Below are 16,997 nucleotides of genomic sequence, written 5' to 3' on the forward strand. Positions count from 1 at the left end.
CATCTCTCAGCCTTGTTTTTGACTCTGATTTAAAGAATTTGCATGCACAGATGAGTTATTCTGTCCTGATGCATCATTCTGCCATATCCTAAGGTTGAACTTACATCTTGGCTGCAATTCATCTTACCTAAGTTTCTCCTGACTGAAAGCAGTTGTTTGCAGTGAGCTCTGTAGGCTTTAGCTGTGGTCTTTGGCAGAAGAGGGGCTCTCCTGAAAAGTGACTCATCTCAAAGGTTGTTGACCTCAAAGCCCCATAAAACCCCCTGGAAGTCTTTGTACAGCTCAGAATTATGTTTATTGTTTAACCTTAAGTAAATGAACCTTCGTTTCTCTCTTTGCTGTGGAGCATTTGGTGCAGTACCTATGTAGATACAGGCACTCTGTTGAATAAAGGGAGTCTTGGCTAAATTTAGACCAGAACAGTGGTGATGGATGGTACAAATCAGATTGATTCTGCCCATTTTCCCTGTTTGATTTATGACTTGGCCAAGTGCTAAGCTAAAGAAAGCCATTCAATAGTTATTGCTCAGTCCCTTTTTACAGTAAAGCATATAAAGTAAAAGTCAGCCACCAAGTAATGAATTCTAGAACATCCAATAATTGTAGATTTCCCAGTTTGTTCAATGTTTGGGAGTGAAAATTGCTGCAAGGCAAATTCAGTACCTTTTGAAAGCAATAAAGCCATGTAGTGAAAGATTGATGTAGGAGATGGAGACCAAGCCTTAACAATGTCCTTTTAAGGAGCTGGCTCAAAACACAACCAGCAGCACATTTGGTCTTGTAAACTAATTTCACTAACAAGGAGCTAATTGTCACATCAGTCTTTCGGAGCTGGCACAACCAAGGCTAGCAAAGCAGGCAGAAGAGCTTGGTTTCTTTTGTCCTTAAAACTTCTAACTAAAAAACAGTTTTAACTTCTGGGACATAGATTTACTTAAGGCCCGACTCTGCAGTTAGCTTAGTGTGTATTTTTCATGCATAAGGAGCATCTACCCTGAAAAGTTTAAATACTTTTTTCTGGTTTTGTCCGTTTGTGCAGACCAGACTGTTCTGCTGAGCCAGCTCCATTGCACTGGGACTCATCACCCAGCCAGCCTGGAGGACAATGCCCAGCCAAAATCACACATCCCAGTCTCTATCTGCTCCTTTAAGCTGTTTAATTCCTTGCTGATCGATAACAATTGCTCACATGCCAAAAGCACAGATGCTGCCTTGTTCCTCAATCTGTGCTTTCCCCCTGGTGACCCAGCAGCAGGTAGACCCTGGTTGCTGAATCTGTGGTTTTGTCTTTGCTTTCTCTGTGTTGTGTCATCCTTTTCAGCAGCAGAGAGCAGAGTGATGGGCCAGGCTACATCTGTCCAGATAACCAGGCTGCTCCCAATCCCCCACAACTGCTTCTGCAGCTTTTGCTTGAACAGTTGTTATACACCGGCTTTGTTACAGTCTTTGCTTTTCAAGGTGCAGCATGGCCAGCAAAAAGAGCCTGATATCATTTTGAAAATCTTCATTTTTTCAAGTCCTGCTGTTACACTTCTTAATATAGCAGCCTCTGAAATGTGCTGGAAGGGCTGTCTTTATCCCATCTGCGGCATCGCCCGGGTTTCTGGCTGTCTCATCAAAAGCCTGCTCCTGCCAGTGCCCAGCACTTCCCGGGGCTTTGCTGAGCACCCCCTCGGGTGCTGTCACACGTGGTGACACTCTGGGCCCCAGGGGACTTCAGCATGTTTGCAGAACCAACCAGTGAAGTGCTGACATGGGGCAGGGCCACTGACAGCTCGCATTGATCCGGGCTGGGCGCTCCAAAGCCTTGCCGGGAGTGAGGTGCGTGGGCAGGAGCTGTTGGAAAGGTGCTTCACAGGAACAGGGTGAGGCTTCAAGCAAAGGTTTTAAGAAGATTAGAAATGCCTGCTGGGTTATCTCCCCAGGAGATGCTATTTAGGACCAAACCTGGCCACTTCCTGAAGTCCCTTTGCTGCAGAATATGTTTTTCTTTTTTCCTGTCAAAATATGAGCGTGAAAGTAAGCTATAGCTAGCCATCAGCATCTTAGGGGTTTTCTGGGGGCTTGGCACCCCAAAATGGAATACCTGTGTTGGAGTAGCTGGGTGCTTTTGGGGCTGCACCAGCTCCATGAAAGTTTTCATACTGTTACTCTAAATTGCAACCCCACCACCCTTTCCTCCCCCAGGTGCAGGTAGAGCTGCAGTGGGGCCATCACCTTTGCAGATGTGCTGCTGCTCCAGGCTTGTCAGCCCTGGCATGGTACAGCACATACCACTCTGAATGCAGATATGGTTGTGGCTTGCACTGGTGCTTAGGGCAGCAGTTCCTGCAGTCCAAACCCCATCACCCTGCCTCTCATTCCATGCTCAGGTTTATCAGCTCAGAGGCCAACTCTGCACTCCTGTCTCCTGGGGCGGTTTGAGACCCACTGCTGTGCTGGGTTGGGGTCACAGTGTTTCTGGTAGCAAATGTCCATGGATCTGCCCTGTGGCTGTGTTGCAGACTGAATGCTGGATGTCACTGTCATCCCACTGATTCCCTGCTGCTTGCAACTCCAGAGGCTTTGGCTGAGCTTTGTGATTGCGGCAAGTACCTTCAGCCCTTGGTAACAACACAGGTGAAACCTAGCAAGGATAGAAAAGGAGGTCGATGGAGAAGTAGATGAAGTGGTTGCTCAGAACCAAACCATCTATCTCTTTTCATGCTTTGTAGGTGATCTCATTGCCTGCTGCCCAGATGCTCCATGAATCAAGGGATGTCACCCACCCTTGGCATATAGATGCACTGCCCTGTGCTCTCCAGCCAGGAATTATTTATAACAGGGCAATGTGTCCTGCAGTGGTAAATTGTGGGCTTATTTATGGGGAGGAAGGTGTCCCACAGCATTTCTTATTTCATGCATGGATAATTCCTGTGTCCCTGACATATTTTGTTCCCCCACACCTGGGCCTTGTCTGATGCAGAGGGATGCTCATGGATGTCAGGAGTGTTGGAGTCAGGATCTCTTGCATCTCACTCAGTTTTCATAGCCATAAACTTCACTAAAATGCCATTATTTTGTAGGACCCTTCTAGGAAAGCCTTTTAACTGAAGTCAAGTGTAGAGTTACTAGCAGAACTTGTGGGAGCTGTCATGCAGCCCTGCCTGAAGCCAAGGGAAACTAGAAAGGTGGAAAGGAGAGAAACTCAACACTTGGGAAAGATGGAGGGAACGAGGGATGATAGGATAATGGCATGCCTCATAAACACAGAGAGAAATCCCTCCCCATCCTGGCTAGCTGAGCAGTTGTAGTCAGTGACAGGGGCAGCTGCTGCCTGTCCTTGGTTGGTCCCTGCACCCAGGCTGCCTGTGTCTGGCTGGGTGGCAGCTGATGTGCCCTGTCTGTGCCCTCCTGCCAGCAGCATTCACATCCCAGCAGCCAGGCTGTCCCCAGAAGAGCCTCCTTTCTCCCCTGATGCTGATGTGACTCGGCTGCTCTGCCCTGTGTTTCACCAAGGATGAAGGGCAAGGAGGAGGGAGTGTTGCCTTGAGTGCTGGGAGATTCCTATTCTCCTTCTTCAAGACCCAGACAGGATAAAAGGGCAGGAATTTAAGCAACATCAGCCACACACAGTCACAGCACAGCCAGCTTTGGGCTAGGGACTCTGTTCACTTGCTGCCATGTCCAGCTTGTCTGTTAGAGTGATGTATGTGAATAGTGCTGGCAGGAGGAGAGCCCAGACACTGAACTTTGGGGCTTTTTAGCAGGTTATTGGTGAACAGGTAAAACCAGCTCTGCACTGGGTCCAGATTCCCTCTGTACTGCCCTGCTTGGGCCACCCCTGCTTAGCACAAAGGGCTGCTGCTCTGGCCACAATCACAACAAAAGGTGGCACAGCAGGCTGAACAAGTGACTGCAAGGGCAAGCACTCGAAGCTCCATGATGTGACAGCATGTTGTGCCTCCTCTGTGCAGGTGTTTCTGTGTGGTGGTGTCACACCAGGCTGTGCTGCAGCCAGGGGTCACAGGGAGGAGTCAGGGAGCTTTTGGATCTCTGGGATGAGCAAGCCTGTCACTTTTGGCAAGCCTTTGTGTAGGTATATTAAGAGCATGGAACACAGGCAATTGCAGACCCTGTCCTATGGGAAGTGCAGAAATTATTTTGAGTTTTTTGGTATTTGGATGTTTTTCCTTCCCTTTGCCCCTTCATAACAGCCTGGAGGAAAATGTAGGAGAGGGGTTTGCCCTGTGCAGGGTGCTTTCCTGCCTCTGCTGTAAGGATGCAGAGGAGCTGGTGCTATCCTGGTGGGTTCCCAGCAGTGGTGATGGAAACTGCCAGTCCCTTTGCTGGATGATGCTCCAGGGACATCACCTGTGACAGCTTTGAGCCAGCAGGGAAATTGCTCACATTTGTGTTGTTGTGACATGCCAAAGCAGAATTGAAAGTCACAGTCTCTGCTTGAAGGGATATTTTCTTAAGAAGTTGCATGTCTGTCTAGAAGTTATGTTCCATGCATAAGCCTCTAAGAATTAATGAGAGCTTGGCTGCACAGATAGCAGTGCCACCCCTGAAGAAAAGGAGAGAAGACTGGCATGCCTCTGGGCAAGATTTCCATGCTTGTCTGTGCTGAGCTTCCAAGGAAAACTCCTTCCCACAGGGATGCATCCATGCAAAATTAGCACCAACAGCCAGTGGTGGCCCCAGGATCTGCTGGGTCCTCTCCCCAGCCCTAAGGAAAACAGGGATAGGTTTTACCTGCCTCAGCCCTCACCCCTCAGTGTGCAGGTGCTGGCACTAGGGAGCACACAAGTGTTGGGGCAGCAAAGGTTTGCTTGCTCTTGTGGGAATACTAGAATTTTCTAGAAAGCAATGTATTTGAAAAGCATGTGGAAGACAGAGCTTTGCCTTTTCAGAGCAACACAATTCTGGGGCTGCTGAGGCTTAAGAAGGCTGTTGGATCCTGCAATAGTCAGTCATGTGGGACTCATGCTGGTGAGGAAGGCTGCTGTCCCTGTCCCCTCTCCCTTCTAGCACTACTCTGCTATTGCTTTTGGCTCCAGTCTTTCCACCCATCCACCCACCGGCCTTTTATTCATCAAAAGGTGTAGAAGAATTTGCAGCAAAAATAAATGAATTTATTTTCACCCACCATCCATCCTCGTCGGCTGCGTGGGGGAGAGCTGTGCAGCTCATGGCAGTGGGGGAGGCTGGGAGAGGAGGCTGCAGGCACAGCCAGAGGATTCCATGGCAGCCTGGGCAGGAGGGGAGGATATGTGGCCAGCATGGTGCCACTACTCTGGGGACATCCTTGGTGTCACATCCTTGGGGTGGTGTGTCAGCAAGACTCTGAAGGCAGCCCTGTGCTGTGGGAGTTGGGTAGATGGATTAGAAGAATACCCTCTTTGGTCTTCCTCTAAATTTAAGGGAACCATCCTTAAATTTAGAGCAGAAAGACAGTGCCATCTTGTGTGCTTTCAGGCTCTGGATGCCATCAGCTGAGCAACCATGTCTGACCTTGCTGTGAAGCATGAGCAAGCTGAAATTGTGTTCCTTGGCAGGCACATCACAGTCATTTAGTGCCTTTTTTCATAGGTGGGTGCATCACAAGGTGGTTTTTTAATGGAATGGTTTGGGTTGGAAGAGACCTTTCAGGACCATCTCGTTCCAACCCCTCTGCCATGGGCAGGGACATCTTCCATCAGACCAGGTTGCTCAGAACCCCATCTAACCTGGCCTTGAGCACTTCCAGGGATGGGGCAGCCACAGCTTCTCTGGGCAGCCTGTGCCGGTGCCTCACCACCCTCATGGTAAAAAAACCCAAATCTTTCTTTATTCTATCTTTAGTCTGTGATGTGAGCTCCTGATGTCAACATTGTGTGGTGAGGCAGCAAGCTGAGGAAGAGGAGAGAGCTAAGGGAGGGTGGTAGTGGGTTTTCCATGTCTGCTTCTCCTCACTTTTGCTTTTGGCAGCCCAGAAGGAGTCAGGAGGGAGTGCTTGGTGTTTGGCTGGGAGCAGATGGGGCCTCTGGAAAGTGCCTCCAGTGCTTCAGAGTGGTGTTCCCAGGGCAGCTGTGGTTAAATGGAAGATGTCCATGAAGAACAGATGCTGGAGTGAGCTGGAAGGGCTTTGGGTGACCACAATGATGGGTTGGCAGAAGGTGGAGGCAAGTGAGGATGAAGGCAAAGGTAGAGATGCTGCCATGAGATGAGTATCTGGAAGGGCAGGGAGAGTTGTAGCTGTCAGGGTCTGTGTTTATCTTTGCAGCAGTGATTATTTTCAGATAGCATGTGAGAGAGTAAAACGTCAGCTCCTGCTAATAATAGCCCTGCAAACAAGGCTGTTGCTCATTACTGACAGCTGAGATGAAGTTAGTTTTGTTTCATCCTAGGTATGAAACAGTGCAAAAACAAGCTGTGCTCTGAGTCAGTATCCTCAGCCCAGAGAAGGTCAGGAGGAGACCCTCTCCCAGCCCTGGGATGTGGCAGTGCCAGGTGCTTTTTCCAGGCAGCTTCCACCATGCTCCAGGGTTAAGTGCTGCTGGAAGAGTGGGTATGGTGAGGAGCTGCAGCTGGCTGGCATTGTGGAAAACATAGAATCATAGGATAGGATGGTTTGGGCTGGAAAGGACCTTTAGAGGTCATCTAGTTGAGCCTGGGTAAAAACCAGTGTGAGGACCTTCTTCCTGTGGAACTGGAGGGTTTTCCCAGAGGAGAGGAAGTCTCAGTCCAGGGTTGGCAGCATGTGGTGAATCCCAGGACAGCTTTCAGGGGCAAGTCCCCATCCCAATGGAATGCAGCTGCTTGGAGGAGGGATTTGACAGCCCCATGGGGGAAAGCTGTTCCTGGGCTTGTTCCCACCTTTGGGAGCTTGAGGTGTCTTCAGCAGCCTGAAGGAACTGGCTGCTGGAGATCCTTGGAGCAGACACAGACACGAGGAGGACAGCAGGGTAGAAGTCCTGGGGACTGATGGCGTTTGTGTAAAGGAGAGCTGAATACAACTCTCATTGTTTGAGCAGATGTGTCCTGTCTGTGGCTAATTATAAGTGTTGTGTGCACAAAACACACTGGGACATTTGCCAGATACTATTTCTTTTCGTGTTGAACTCAAAATCATTATAATTAAGCTTTAAAATTGTGAGTAAAAACTAACAACTAACAAGGAGTGCAGGTTTGCTGTCATGCTGCTTGTAACCAGGTCCAGTCCCTGCTGGGATGGACAGGGGTGGGAGTATGGACAGGGTGGTCAGAGGGCTGGGAATGTGAAAGGTTTGGTGGCTCTGTGGTAGCGGGTGTGTCCAAATTTGGGTTTTAAATATTCAGAATACCCCAAAGTACCAGAAACGTGCCATTTTACAAATGTGGGAAGTGCTGCTGAGTGAGCTTTAGCAGCCTCTCAGGTTTGGTGGGCACAGAGAAGAGGTGCTTGCTGAGAGGAGAAAATAAGGAATAAAAGTGGGAAGTAGTCGTGGAAGCAATTGTGTAATCTCGGGTTGAGAGGAACCCAGGTTGTTTCTCTGGTTTGAGGGGAAATGAGGCAGACTTGCTGAAGAAGCAGCTCCAGGAGGAGTTGCTGTGGATGGGGCTAGATGAGGGGGATGTGACAACTGTGCCACCAGCTGCAGCCCGGTGGACACCAGCTGATGGCTGCTTCAGGGCATTTTTGGGGGCTGCCCCAGGAATGGAGACCCAGCTCCCCAAGTGTGGGGAAATTCCTGAACCTCCTTTGTGGAATTACACTGCAGGAGTGGTAGCCATGCATGTAGGGTGAGAATCACTGTGACCCTTATGTTTGGTGTGCTCGCCGTGTGGCCAGAGGTGTGATGGATGGGCTGGGGAGTGAATTGGGCTCAGCCACCACGTGATGAGCACTTAAAGACCAGCAGTGAGCTCTCCACCCCGCAATTTGTATGCAGAGGGAGGGTGGCTGCTTGATTTCAGTGCTTGTAGGTGTTTGTCTGGGGTCGTGTTTGAATGAATCACGTTCTGAGATCCGAGCGAGCGCTGGGGAACAAGTTGCGCTGTCAGCGTGGCAGCGGAGCAGAGACATCTCCACTGCTCGTGATAAATGGGTCAAGATGGGCCCTGGTGTTTTAAAAATTAGCTGTTGACCTAGATAGCAGCAGCATGATGACTTGCCCACAGTGGGAACAAGAGTGAGTGTTGCTGGAGCTGCACATTCCTCTGAATGTGAGGATGAGCCCAGTGTGCTGAGGTGAACCTGGGCTGGTTCCCTGCCCCTTGTTTGTAGCCAGCTTTTCCTTGGAAGCTGGACTGTGCCACAGGGAAGAGGGGAGCACCTGGGGCATCTCATTTGGATGGCTTCATGGAGTCAAAAGGTGCACTTTTCCTACTGCAGCTGCAAATGTGCCTTCCACCACCCCATGCTTTGCTCTCCTCCAGTGAGAAAGTGTACTGAGTTGTCTTACTCATGTTTCCCCTGGTTTTTCAGGAGGGGTGGTCCCTTGCCCCCCTGGGCTGCATAACTCAGGTCTTACAGAGGTGTGCCATGCATTTGGGTTGGAGCAGTCAGAAGGGTTGGTGCAGAAGATGGAGCTGCTGCCCAAGTCAGGTTCTCTTCTGCTTAGCAGCTGGGAAGAAGCCCATTGCCTGCACCGGGGGTTTCTCCTGTCATGGGCTCTTCTTCCTCTGGATGAAAACATATTGCTCCAGAGCACTGCAAGTCAGTGCTTTTCATCTGGGCAAGAGACTTCTCAGTGCCCATGATTGGCTGCTGTATTGAAAAGTGGCTTTCTTGAGATATTAAGCAACTGGTCAGGCCACACCTGGAGTACTGTGTCCAGTTCTGGGCCCCTCAATTATGCTGAGATGTTGGAGCACATCCAGAGAAGGGCAACAAGGCTGGTGAAGGGTCTAGAGCGCAAGTTCTGTGAGGAGCATCTGAGGGAGCTGGGGGTGTTCAGGCTGGAGAAAAGGAGGATCATGGGAGACCTTCTCATTTTCTGCAACTCCCTGACAGGAGGTTGTAGGCCCTGTGCATTTTCCTTGGGAAAACAACATTTCCTTCACGTTGTCAGGGAAAGAGTGTTTGTTCCTTTCTTATGGAGGTCATTAGTTGCCAGATGTGATGTGATTTTGGACCCCAGGCCCTGCTCCCAGAGTTGTGTTTGACAATGGCCACTTGTCCGTCGGGGATGACTCCATGTGCTGCTCTATCTCCCACAGGCTCCTGCTTCTGGGTTGCCGTCCTGGACGGCAACGTGGTGGGGATCGTGGCCGCGCGGGGCAACGAGGAGGACAACACGGTGGAGCTGCGGCGCATGTCCGTGGATTCCAACTACCGTGGCAAAGGCATCGCCAAGGCCCTGGGCCGCAAGGTGCTGGAGTTCGCCATGCTCAACAACTACTCCTCCGTCGTGCTGGGAACCACGGCCGTGAAGATGGCAGCCCACAAGCTCTACGAGTCCTTGGGCTTCAAGCACGTGGGTGTCGTCGAACATTACGCCCTGCCAGGGATGACGCGCTCCTTACTGGAGAGAATGTTTTTCCAGGTCCGCTACCACCGCTACCGCCTGCAGCTGCGGGAAGAATAAAAAAAAAAACCCCACCAACCAAAACAAAACAAAAAAGTATTTTTTTCCCCCCTTCCTCCCCCTTCAAAAATAATAAATTATCCTTCTATTTCTCATCACCATTGATTTGCCAATTTTGGGTTAGAGTTTTTGTACCCTCACGTCACGTTTTGGTTTGCTCCGTTCAGCTCGATGGGCCGGCCGAGCAGCGCCCCTTCCTCGCATGCTGTAGGTGGTGGTGCTGGGAGTCCTGCGACCCAGCGGGGCGGAGCAGCGGCCTCTCCTTCCCAGGTACCTCTGTAAAGCACAGAAACTTACTGCAAAATAGTACAACTGCTCTGGTGTACATAGTCCTCTCCTTTTCCAGGTGTAAGATAACATAGTGATGCATTCATAATAGTGCAGAAATATTACTTGAATGCAGTTTTCAGTATTTCACGCACCAGTAAGTAGAATATGCATTCCTCTTACCGTAACCTACTGGTTAATAGAGAAAAGGTGGGGGGGTGCACCCTGCCCCTCCGCCCCAACCCGCTTGCTACAATGCATGAAGAGGGAAGCGCACGCACTCAAACACATCGCACTGCCACCACGGCACTGGTATTGCACTTTTTTTGGATGTGCCTCATTCTGCCAAATGTCTGAGAGACCCTGGGTGCATCCGTAACCACGACTCCGCTCCAGCTCCCCCTCCTTCCTAAGCCAGCACAGACTCGGACCGGCTGAACTGAGCCCCATTGTACCATAGTGTGAAGTTAAGATCAAACCTAAGCATCTCCTGCGCTGTTCCGTAGCCACGCGTAACCTGCAGTCCTGGGCCAGACTCCGCATGTGCGTTGGACTTTCTCTTTGCTGCCTTTTGGGGTTTTGGTTTTGTTTGTTTTCATCTTATTTTTAAGGGGTTTTTTTGTTGTTGTTGTTGTTATTTTTAGTTTTGGCTTTTGCTGAATGGTGTCGTTGAGGCGTAATGGAGGCTGCAGTTCCTATGGCAACACATTTGCACATTAATGTGCGCACCAAATCTCACCACTTCAGAGAAGCAACGTGTGACAGATAATAGCATTTTGGGGAGCACCAGGGTGAGGGGGAGCGTACTTATTATCTTAACCAGCTGCTTGTTTGATAAATGTAGATGGCCTCACTGCAGCCTTCCATCAAAGGTAATTAACTGCTTTAATGATGTCAGATTTGTGAATTGTACAATGCAAAAAGCAATGCAAAGCAGATTCGGCATGTGTCTGTACCCGGTATGTATGTACAGTGCCTGCCAACTAAAGAATAACCAAGACTACAGCTTCTTCTAGCCTGAGATATCAACTTTTATAACTTATTTAAACAAATAGCAACTTTGCATGAATTACATCTTGGGGAAAAAGAAGACTGGTAGGTTTTAATTTTTAAAGCGTGGTATCAGAGGTATTACAGAAAACCATTTCTGGCTGCACTTAATTTCAGGTGGGTAGAGGGGTTTGGCTCTGCTAATACATTGAAAGGGAAAACCCCTTTATTTACTGGGAAAAACAATTGTAATTTTATGAAGTTTTATGTGTGTGGTGAGGGGGGAACCCCCCACCTCACCGTGATGAAGTTGGTGAAGGGGTAGAGCATGTGTTAACCACGCTTGTGAATACAATGGAAGAGTCAGCAGAAGAGCTGCAGAAGGAAGGAGCCTTGGGGTGTGGAGAGAGGACAGGAGCCCTGGGGCACATGGGGGGACAGACAGCACAGACCTTGGACATGGGGGGCTGTCTGTCCCACTCCTACCAGGAGCTGCCCTTTCCTCTCCAGCCAGAGGCTTTCCCAGCACTGAGATGCGGCTGGTGGCGCTGATGGAGAGCAGGGGGCTCAGCCCATCCCTGCCAGGGCCATGGGCCAGGCACTGGTGCTGGGGATGGAGGAGCCATTTGGCACAACCCCAGCTGCCCTCTCATTGCTTGGCTTGGGCTGGGTCCAGCCTGTGAGGAGTGGAGGGGCAGAGTCCCAGTGTGTGTTCCAGCAATAAGGGGGTAATGAGGATGGTGAAGGACACTGTAGCAAGAGACCATGAGTTTAATTAACAAAATTTCTCTTGGGGCGCTATATTTTTAAAAGTCTTTCTATGCTGTACATTTCTCCTGAAGCTGAAATAATGTACTGTTGGTAGGGGTTCTTGTATAGTGTACAGAAATCGGCAGAATATTTTCTTGCTGCATTCAGTGATTTATTAACCGAAGTAAAGCAGACAAATATGAAGTGTTAGCAAAAGTTGAAAGAAAAACACAAAAGTTTGTGCCTTTTTTAGTTTATTTTTCTGTTGCTATATAATCACTGCACTAAAACCTTTCCAGAGGGGTAAAAAAAACAAAAAGCAAAAACTAGTCTCTTAATAAGGGAGGAATATGTAAAGTCTAAATTGAGCATTAACTTTTTTATTAGGCTATTTAATTAAACTAATGTTGCTGGTTTTATTTGATACCTGTGCCTTTGAAATAAAACTCCACATCCTGTCAGAAAATCCAAACCTGGAATAAATCCCACCAGATCCCACAGACACAGAAGTAACATCAGGTTTACCAGTATTTTCTTCTAAAACGTGTAAATTTTACCTGATGATATTACAGTATCTGATTGTAATACCTGTTGAGTTTCCTGGGGAAGAGGTGCTTTGGGAAGGTGTGGCTTTGGGGGTGCTGTCTGCATTCCTCCCCAGCACACGGAAATGCACTGATAAGGATTGAGTTGTTGCCACTTGGCCGGTAGCTGCCAAGAAAATTTATTCCCTTAATGCTTCTGCCAGTTGCTTTGTGACCACGCTTTTTGGAAGAAGTCCAGCTGGTTGCTCCCAGCTCTCCAGCCAGGACAGCTTGTTTCTGAAGGAAAGGGCTGGCTGCCAAATAGGCTGGGATTTGCTCTCCTTGGAAGATGGCGCAGGCTGCCAGAGCTGCATCCCTGGTGGAAGCAGTGGGACAGGGGTGCTGCCAAGGTTGGCCTTAAAAGCACCACATGATGCTGTTGTTCTGTCTGCATTCATGGGAGGTTTCCCTAAGTGCCATAGCTCAGGCACAGCTCTGGGGTCAGGGGTGCTGGGTTCTGCCCAGCCAGGCTCACCTGCTGCCAGGGAAGTGTTGGGCAGACCACAGTGCAGCTCACAGGGTGACACGCGAGGTTGAGCTGCCTTTGGCAGATCCATCCCTCCGCTCTGCATCTTTCAGGTTTTAACAAAGTGCTTAGAAAAGATCAGCACAGCCCTTTCTCAGGCCCTGAGCATCTTCTCCTGACTCTCCCCATCCCAGCTCAGGGCTGGGTGGGTGAGGAGCAGCACAAGGTGGTTGTGGGATTGGTCCCAAGCAGATGAGGTGGTGATCTGGACCTCCTGCTAGTCCTTGAGTCTTGATTCCAAGAGACCCACATCAGTGTGAGATGGGAGGGGATTTTCCTGAGTCAGTTTGGGGGTTTCTCTTTCCAAGGACAACATTGGCAGGAGTGTGTGGAAGAGTGGAACGTGTCTTGGGTTTGAGCCCAAGGTTGGTAAATGTGGTGGTTAAGTAAGACCAGTTCAGATTTAGATGGGGGATGTTTTAGACATGTGAGGGCATTTCCCACACTGCTCTTACTCTGCAGTGCAGGTGGGCTCTCACAGCCCTCGTGCTGCCTGCAGAGGTGCAGTTTCCTCACCTGGTTGCTCCCTCCTTAGACTGGGGCTTTTTCTGCTAATCCCCGTGCACAAGACACTGCTCAAGTGTCCTTTGTTTGGAGGGGCTTGGGACAGAGCCTTTGTTCTCAGCGGAAAGCACTAGGTGTTATGTCCAAAAATTAAAAAAAAAAAAGAAAATGGGAAAGAAGGGGAAATTTGCATTACTGTGGCTGAGATCCATAGCCTTGGGGTTGTCCCAGCCCTCCAGCACAGCCTGGGCCATGTGGAGGGAGTGGGAACTCCCTCCACATCCTGAGCAAACTGGCATCTCAAGCACATGTCAGATTTGGCAATAAGCTCTCTGGGAAGCTTGGCCCCTAAACAGATCCAGGCTGATAATGTTAAGCAATCAAGCCAACAAAGAAAGTGATTTCTAGTCTGACTTGAAACCCTTGAATTTGTATTTGTTATAAATTTATGCTGTGTTTTCCCTCAGTGCAGCAGACAGCCCCTGCAAGATGCTTAGGAATGGCACCTGTGTCTCTGCTGAGAGATGCAGAAAAGTCCAGGGCATTGCCATCAGTGGAAAGCTGCTCTTTTCCCTCCCCTCTGTCCCTAGGTGGGGTGCTATCTCTGAGAAAGCCTTCACCTTTCTCCAGAAGTGATCCTGCTTTGTGGGGATGGGTGCAGCCTGCAGGACTCATTTCAGAATTGCCTTTCAGCAAATGCAGGGGGCAAATGACGCTGGGGACATCTGTCCCCGGGGCTGGGACCTGGGGTTGTTCTACCCTGTGTTCCTCCCCATGGCAAATGAGGGTGATTCTTCAGGCCATGCTGTCAGAATTTGTGTCCCTGGGGAGGGCAGGCAGGACCAAGGGCCAGCAGAGGCTGCTGGGGCTGGGATGTGCCTGGTGGGGTCCTGGTGCTGCTCACCTGCAGCACGAGCACAAAGGCTTTGGTGCCAGGGCTGTCCTGGGCCCTGTCCTTGCTGTGGCCATCTGGAAGAGCAGAAAGTCCCATGGTCAGAATTCCCAAGGGAGCTGTGGCTTTGCAGAACCTTGTCTCAGTCCTTGCTGCTGCTGTTGCTCACTGATCCACACCCGTGTGTGATGCAGGTCTGCTGCCTTTTAATTTACCAGATTTGCTGGCTGAGGTGCAAATGGATAGAAACTGCAGGGACTTCCAAATTACCAAACACACAAAGGCAGGAACCAGCTCTGGTTACCTCTGAATTAACAATCTCACTTTGGGTGTGCTGGGGCCTGTGTTTCATTAGTGCTGGTGTGATGCTCTTGGTACGCACTCTACTTAAAGCTTAATAAAGGCATTTTAATTGGACACTAACTGGAGTCTTGCAGTGGAATATACTGCACCACATAAAGAAAATGAAGTAATGCTAAGTGTTAAGTAAGCTTTAAAATGCAAAAGGAAAATATTCTTTTTTTCTCCCTCAAAATAGATCCACATAGAATCTTGAGGAAAAATTGGTGTGCTCTTGCATCCCTCAGTCATAGAGACTATGCAACAGAGCTAATCCCACCCACCAAAACCTGCTACCTGAATGGTGCTTGGGAGTATCTTTCATAGAAAGTAAATCAGGAGATTATTTGGATAACTGAGAGTTTAGTCAAAACACGGTATTGTTTAAAATAACAAGCTCCAAGTCAGCATTTGGAGTTTGATCACAGTTAAAAGTCACTGTTCAGTGCTGTCTTTGTATTGCACATGATCACCTGTGGGAGAGAACATGCTTTTAACATCTAAATAGTAGAAGACAGACCTAGTGAGACCAAGAGCATAACAAATACATAATGCAACTGTAAATTTATTTACAAATAACACATTTGAATGCAGAAGCAGCTACTCCTATGTAAGTGTAATGAACTTACAGCTAATATTGTTTCCAATTTCTTTTCCTCCAAAGCTTAATCCTTTTGCCTTGTAATATGTATATTTGATTTTTTTAAATGTAATTAGGTTTAACAAAGCATCAGTTGCTTTGTGAGTTGTACTTATGATTGTGCTGGGCAGTTAGCTTTAAGCAGTTTGTGTGCTTGTGTTATTTTATTAAAGCAAAAGTCTTCTTGAGACAAATGCAGTAAAGGAAAAAAATAATATTTTTGGTAGTGTTAAGCAGATGTGTGGTATGCATTTGGAAAATGTCCAATGTCAGTTAAAAAAAACAAAAACAACAACAAACAGGCTGAATTGCTTCCCAGAACTGCTTGTGTTTAAGGCAGTGGCTTACTCACTCATGTCTAAATAAGAAACTTGGATTTCCCCAAACAGCCTCTTACTCTGCATCTCCTCCCCCTTGTACAAGACCAATGTGAAATGAGTCTTGTGTTTTCTATGTTCAGCATAGTATGTACTGTATCTGTAATGGGAAGTGGCTACAAGTCCTCAAAGAAAAATGAACACACTCTAAAACAGCAATAATTACCACTGGAAAGCAAAAGAGCACGTGGGGGAGAGCCAGGGAGATGGTTCATGAAGGTGATGCTGTCAGGAGCACACTGTGTGTGTGTTCTAAGGGATGCTGTTGCACCTGGGGAGCAGGATGAAGTACAGGGAAGGCCATCAGTCTCTGGAGCTGGGTGTCACCTTGGCAGAGAACCTGCCTGTGTGGGGTCCCTAGAGCTGGGGCATTGCCAGCCCTGATGCAGTGCAGGCTTTTCACCAGGTAAGGGTGAGTTACTGCAAATACCATTCCTGGTGGGAGAGACAGACATCAGGAAGAGCTGTCAGAGTCACACAGAGGAAGGTGAACACTTACTGCCACAGCCTTGTACCCCAGGACATTCTGCTACTGCAATTCTGGGGCTCAGCAATGGCAGAAAACAGAATCAATTGATCCCATTTCTGTGGAGGGAAGCAGGAGCCAGCTCTGTTGGAAAGCTCTTTGCATAGCATCAAGGTAGCAATGCAAACCATTCCCCAGGCGTGGCAGGTGCTAAGGTGGGTACACGTTATCCCTTGGTGTGCTTCAGGCTTTGAGCTGCAGCTTCCCCAGCGTGGCCCCGTGCAGCCCCGGGAGCCAGGCAGCTCTGCAGGGCCAGCAGGGTGTCCCCAGGCAGGGACAGCTCTCCAGGGCCAGCAGGGTGTCCCCAGCAGGGACAGCTCTCCAGGGCCAGCAGGGTGTCCCCAGGCAGGGACAGCTCTGCAGGGCCAGCAGGGTGTCCCCAGGCAGGGACAGCTCTCCAGGGCCAGCAGGGTGTCCCCAGGCAGGGACAGCTCTGCAGGGCCAGCAGGGTGTCCCCAGGCAGGGACAGCTCTCCAGGGCCAGCAGGGTGTCCCCAGGCAGGGGCAGGCCGGTTGCTCTGCACAAGTGACTTGTAGGTACTTAAGTTCTGTTCCTGATGGCCGCTGTAACTGTGAAAATTAACCAGACCTGCTGTGATAAATTTGGTTATATAAGGTTTATTTGGTTAATTTTTTATAAGTGAAAACTGAAAAGATGAAAGAGAATTGTAATATGAAAGCAACTGCTGTAAATAATGTACGAATGAATAAAATCTAAAACTTATGTCAGTTTTTTCCTAAACTGTATTGCTGTCAAGTTACTGATGTGCAGATGGTGCCTGAATCTTTTCCAGCTCCCCAGCTCCAGATGGGCAGACACCACTCATTCCTGCTTCCATTGATAACAGGGATATCTTTTGGTGCCTCAAGCTTGTCCTTAGATTGTATTTCCAGGCTATTCCAGCTCATATTGCCATGTCCAGAAGCTGCACACAGTAATGTGGAGACAGCCCTGCCTGGGACCTGACTGCTCCAGCCACCTGCCTGGTGAGCACTCACCCCAAATCTCCCCAGGGATCAGAGGTGGCCCTGAGGAATGTGCCACTGGAGCAGAGGACACAGCAAAACCA

At 49.1% G+C, this 16,997-nt stretch overlaps 1 protein-coding gene across 1 annotated transcript in view; it reads left to right on the forward strand.

The window, feature by feature from the left end:
• Positions 1 to 16,669, forward strand: part of NAT8L (N-acetyltransferase 8 like) — a 32,966-nt gene extending 16,297 nt beyond the window's left edge. The window contains exon 3 of the mRNA XM_054293948.1: positions 9,166 to 16,669. Coding sequence (XP_054149923.1) covers positions 9,166 to 9,533 — 368 coding nt within the window. The 3' untranslated portion in view covers positions 9,534 to 16,669. The remainder of the gene's footprint in view (positions 1 to 9,165) is intronic.
• Positions 16,670 to 16,997: the final 328 nt, after the last annotated feature.

This window comes from Melozone crissalis, unplaced genomic scaffold, assembly GCF_028551555.1.
Source record: "Melozone crissalis strain CALT ecotype California unplaced genomic scaffold, PUWL_Pcris_2 ptg000006l_1, whole genome shotgun sequence".
Taxonomy (NCBI): Eukaryota; Metazoa; Chordata; class Aves; order Passeriformes; family Passerellidae; genus Melozone; species Melozone crissalis.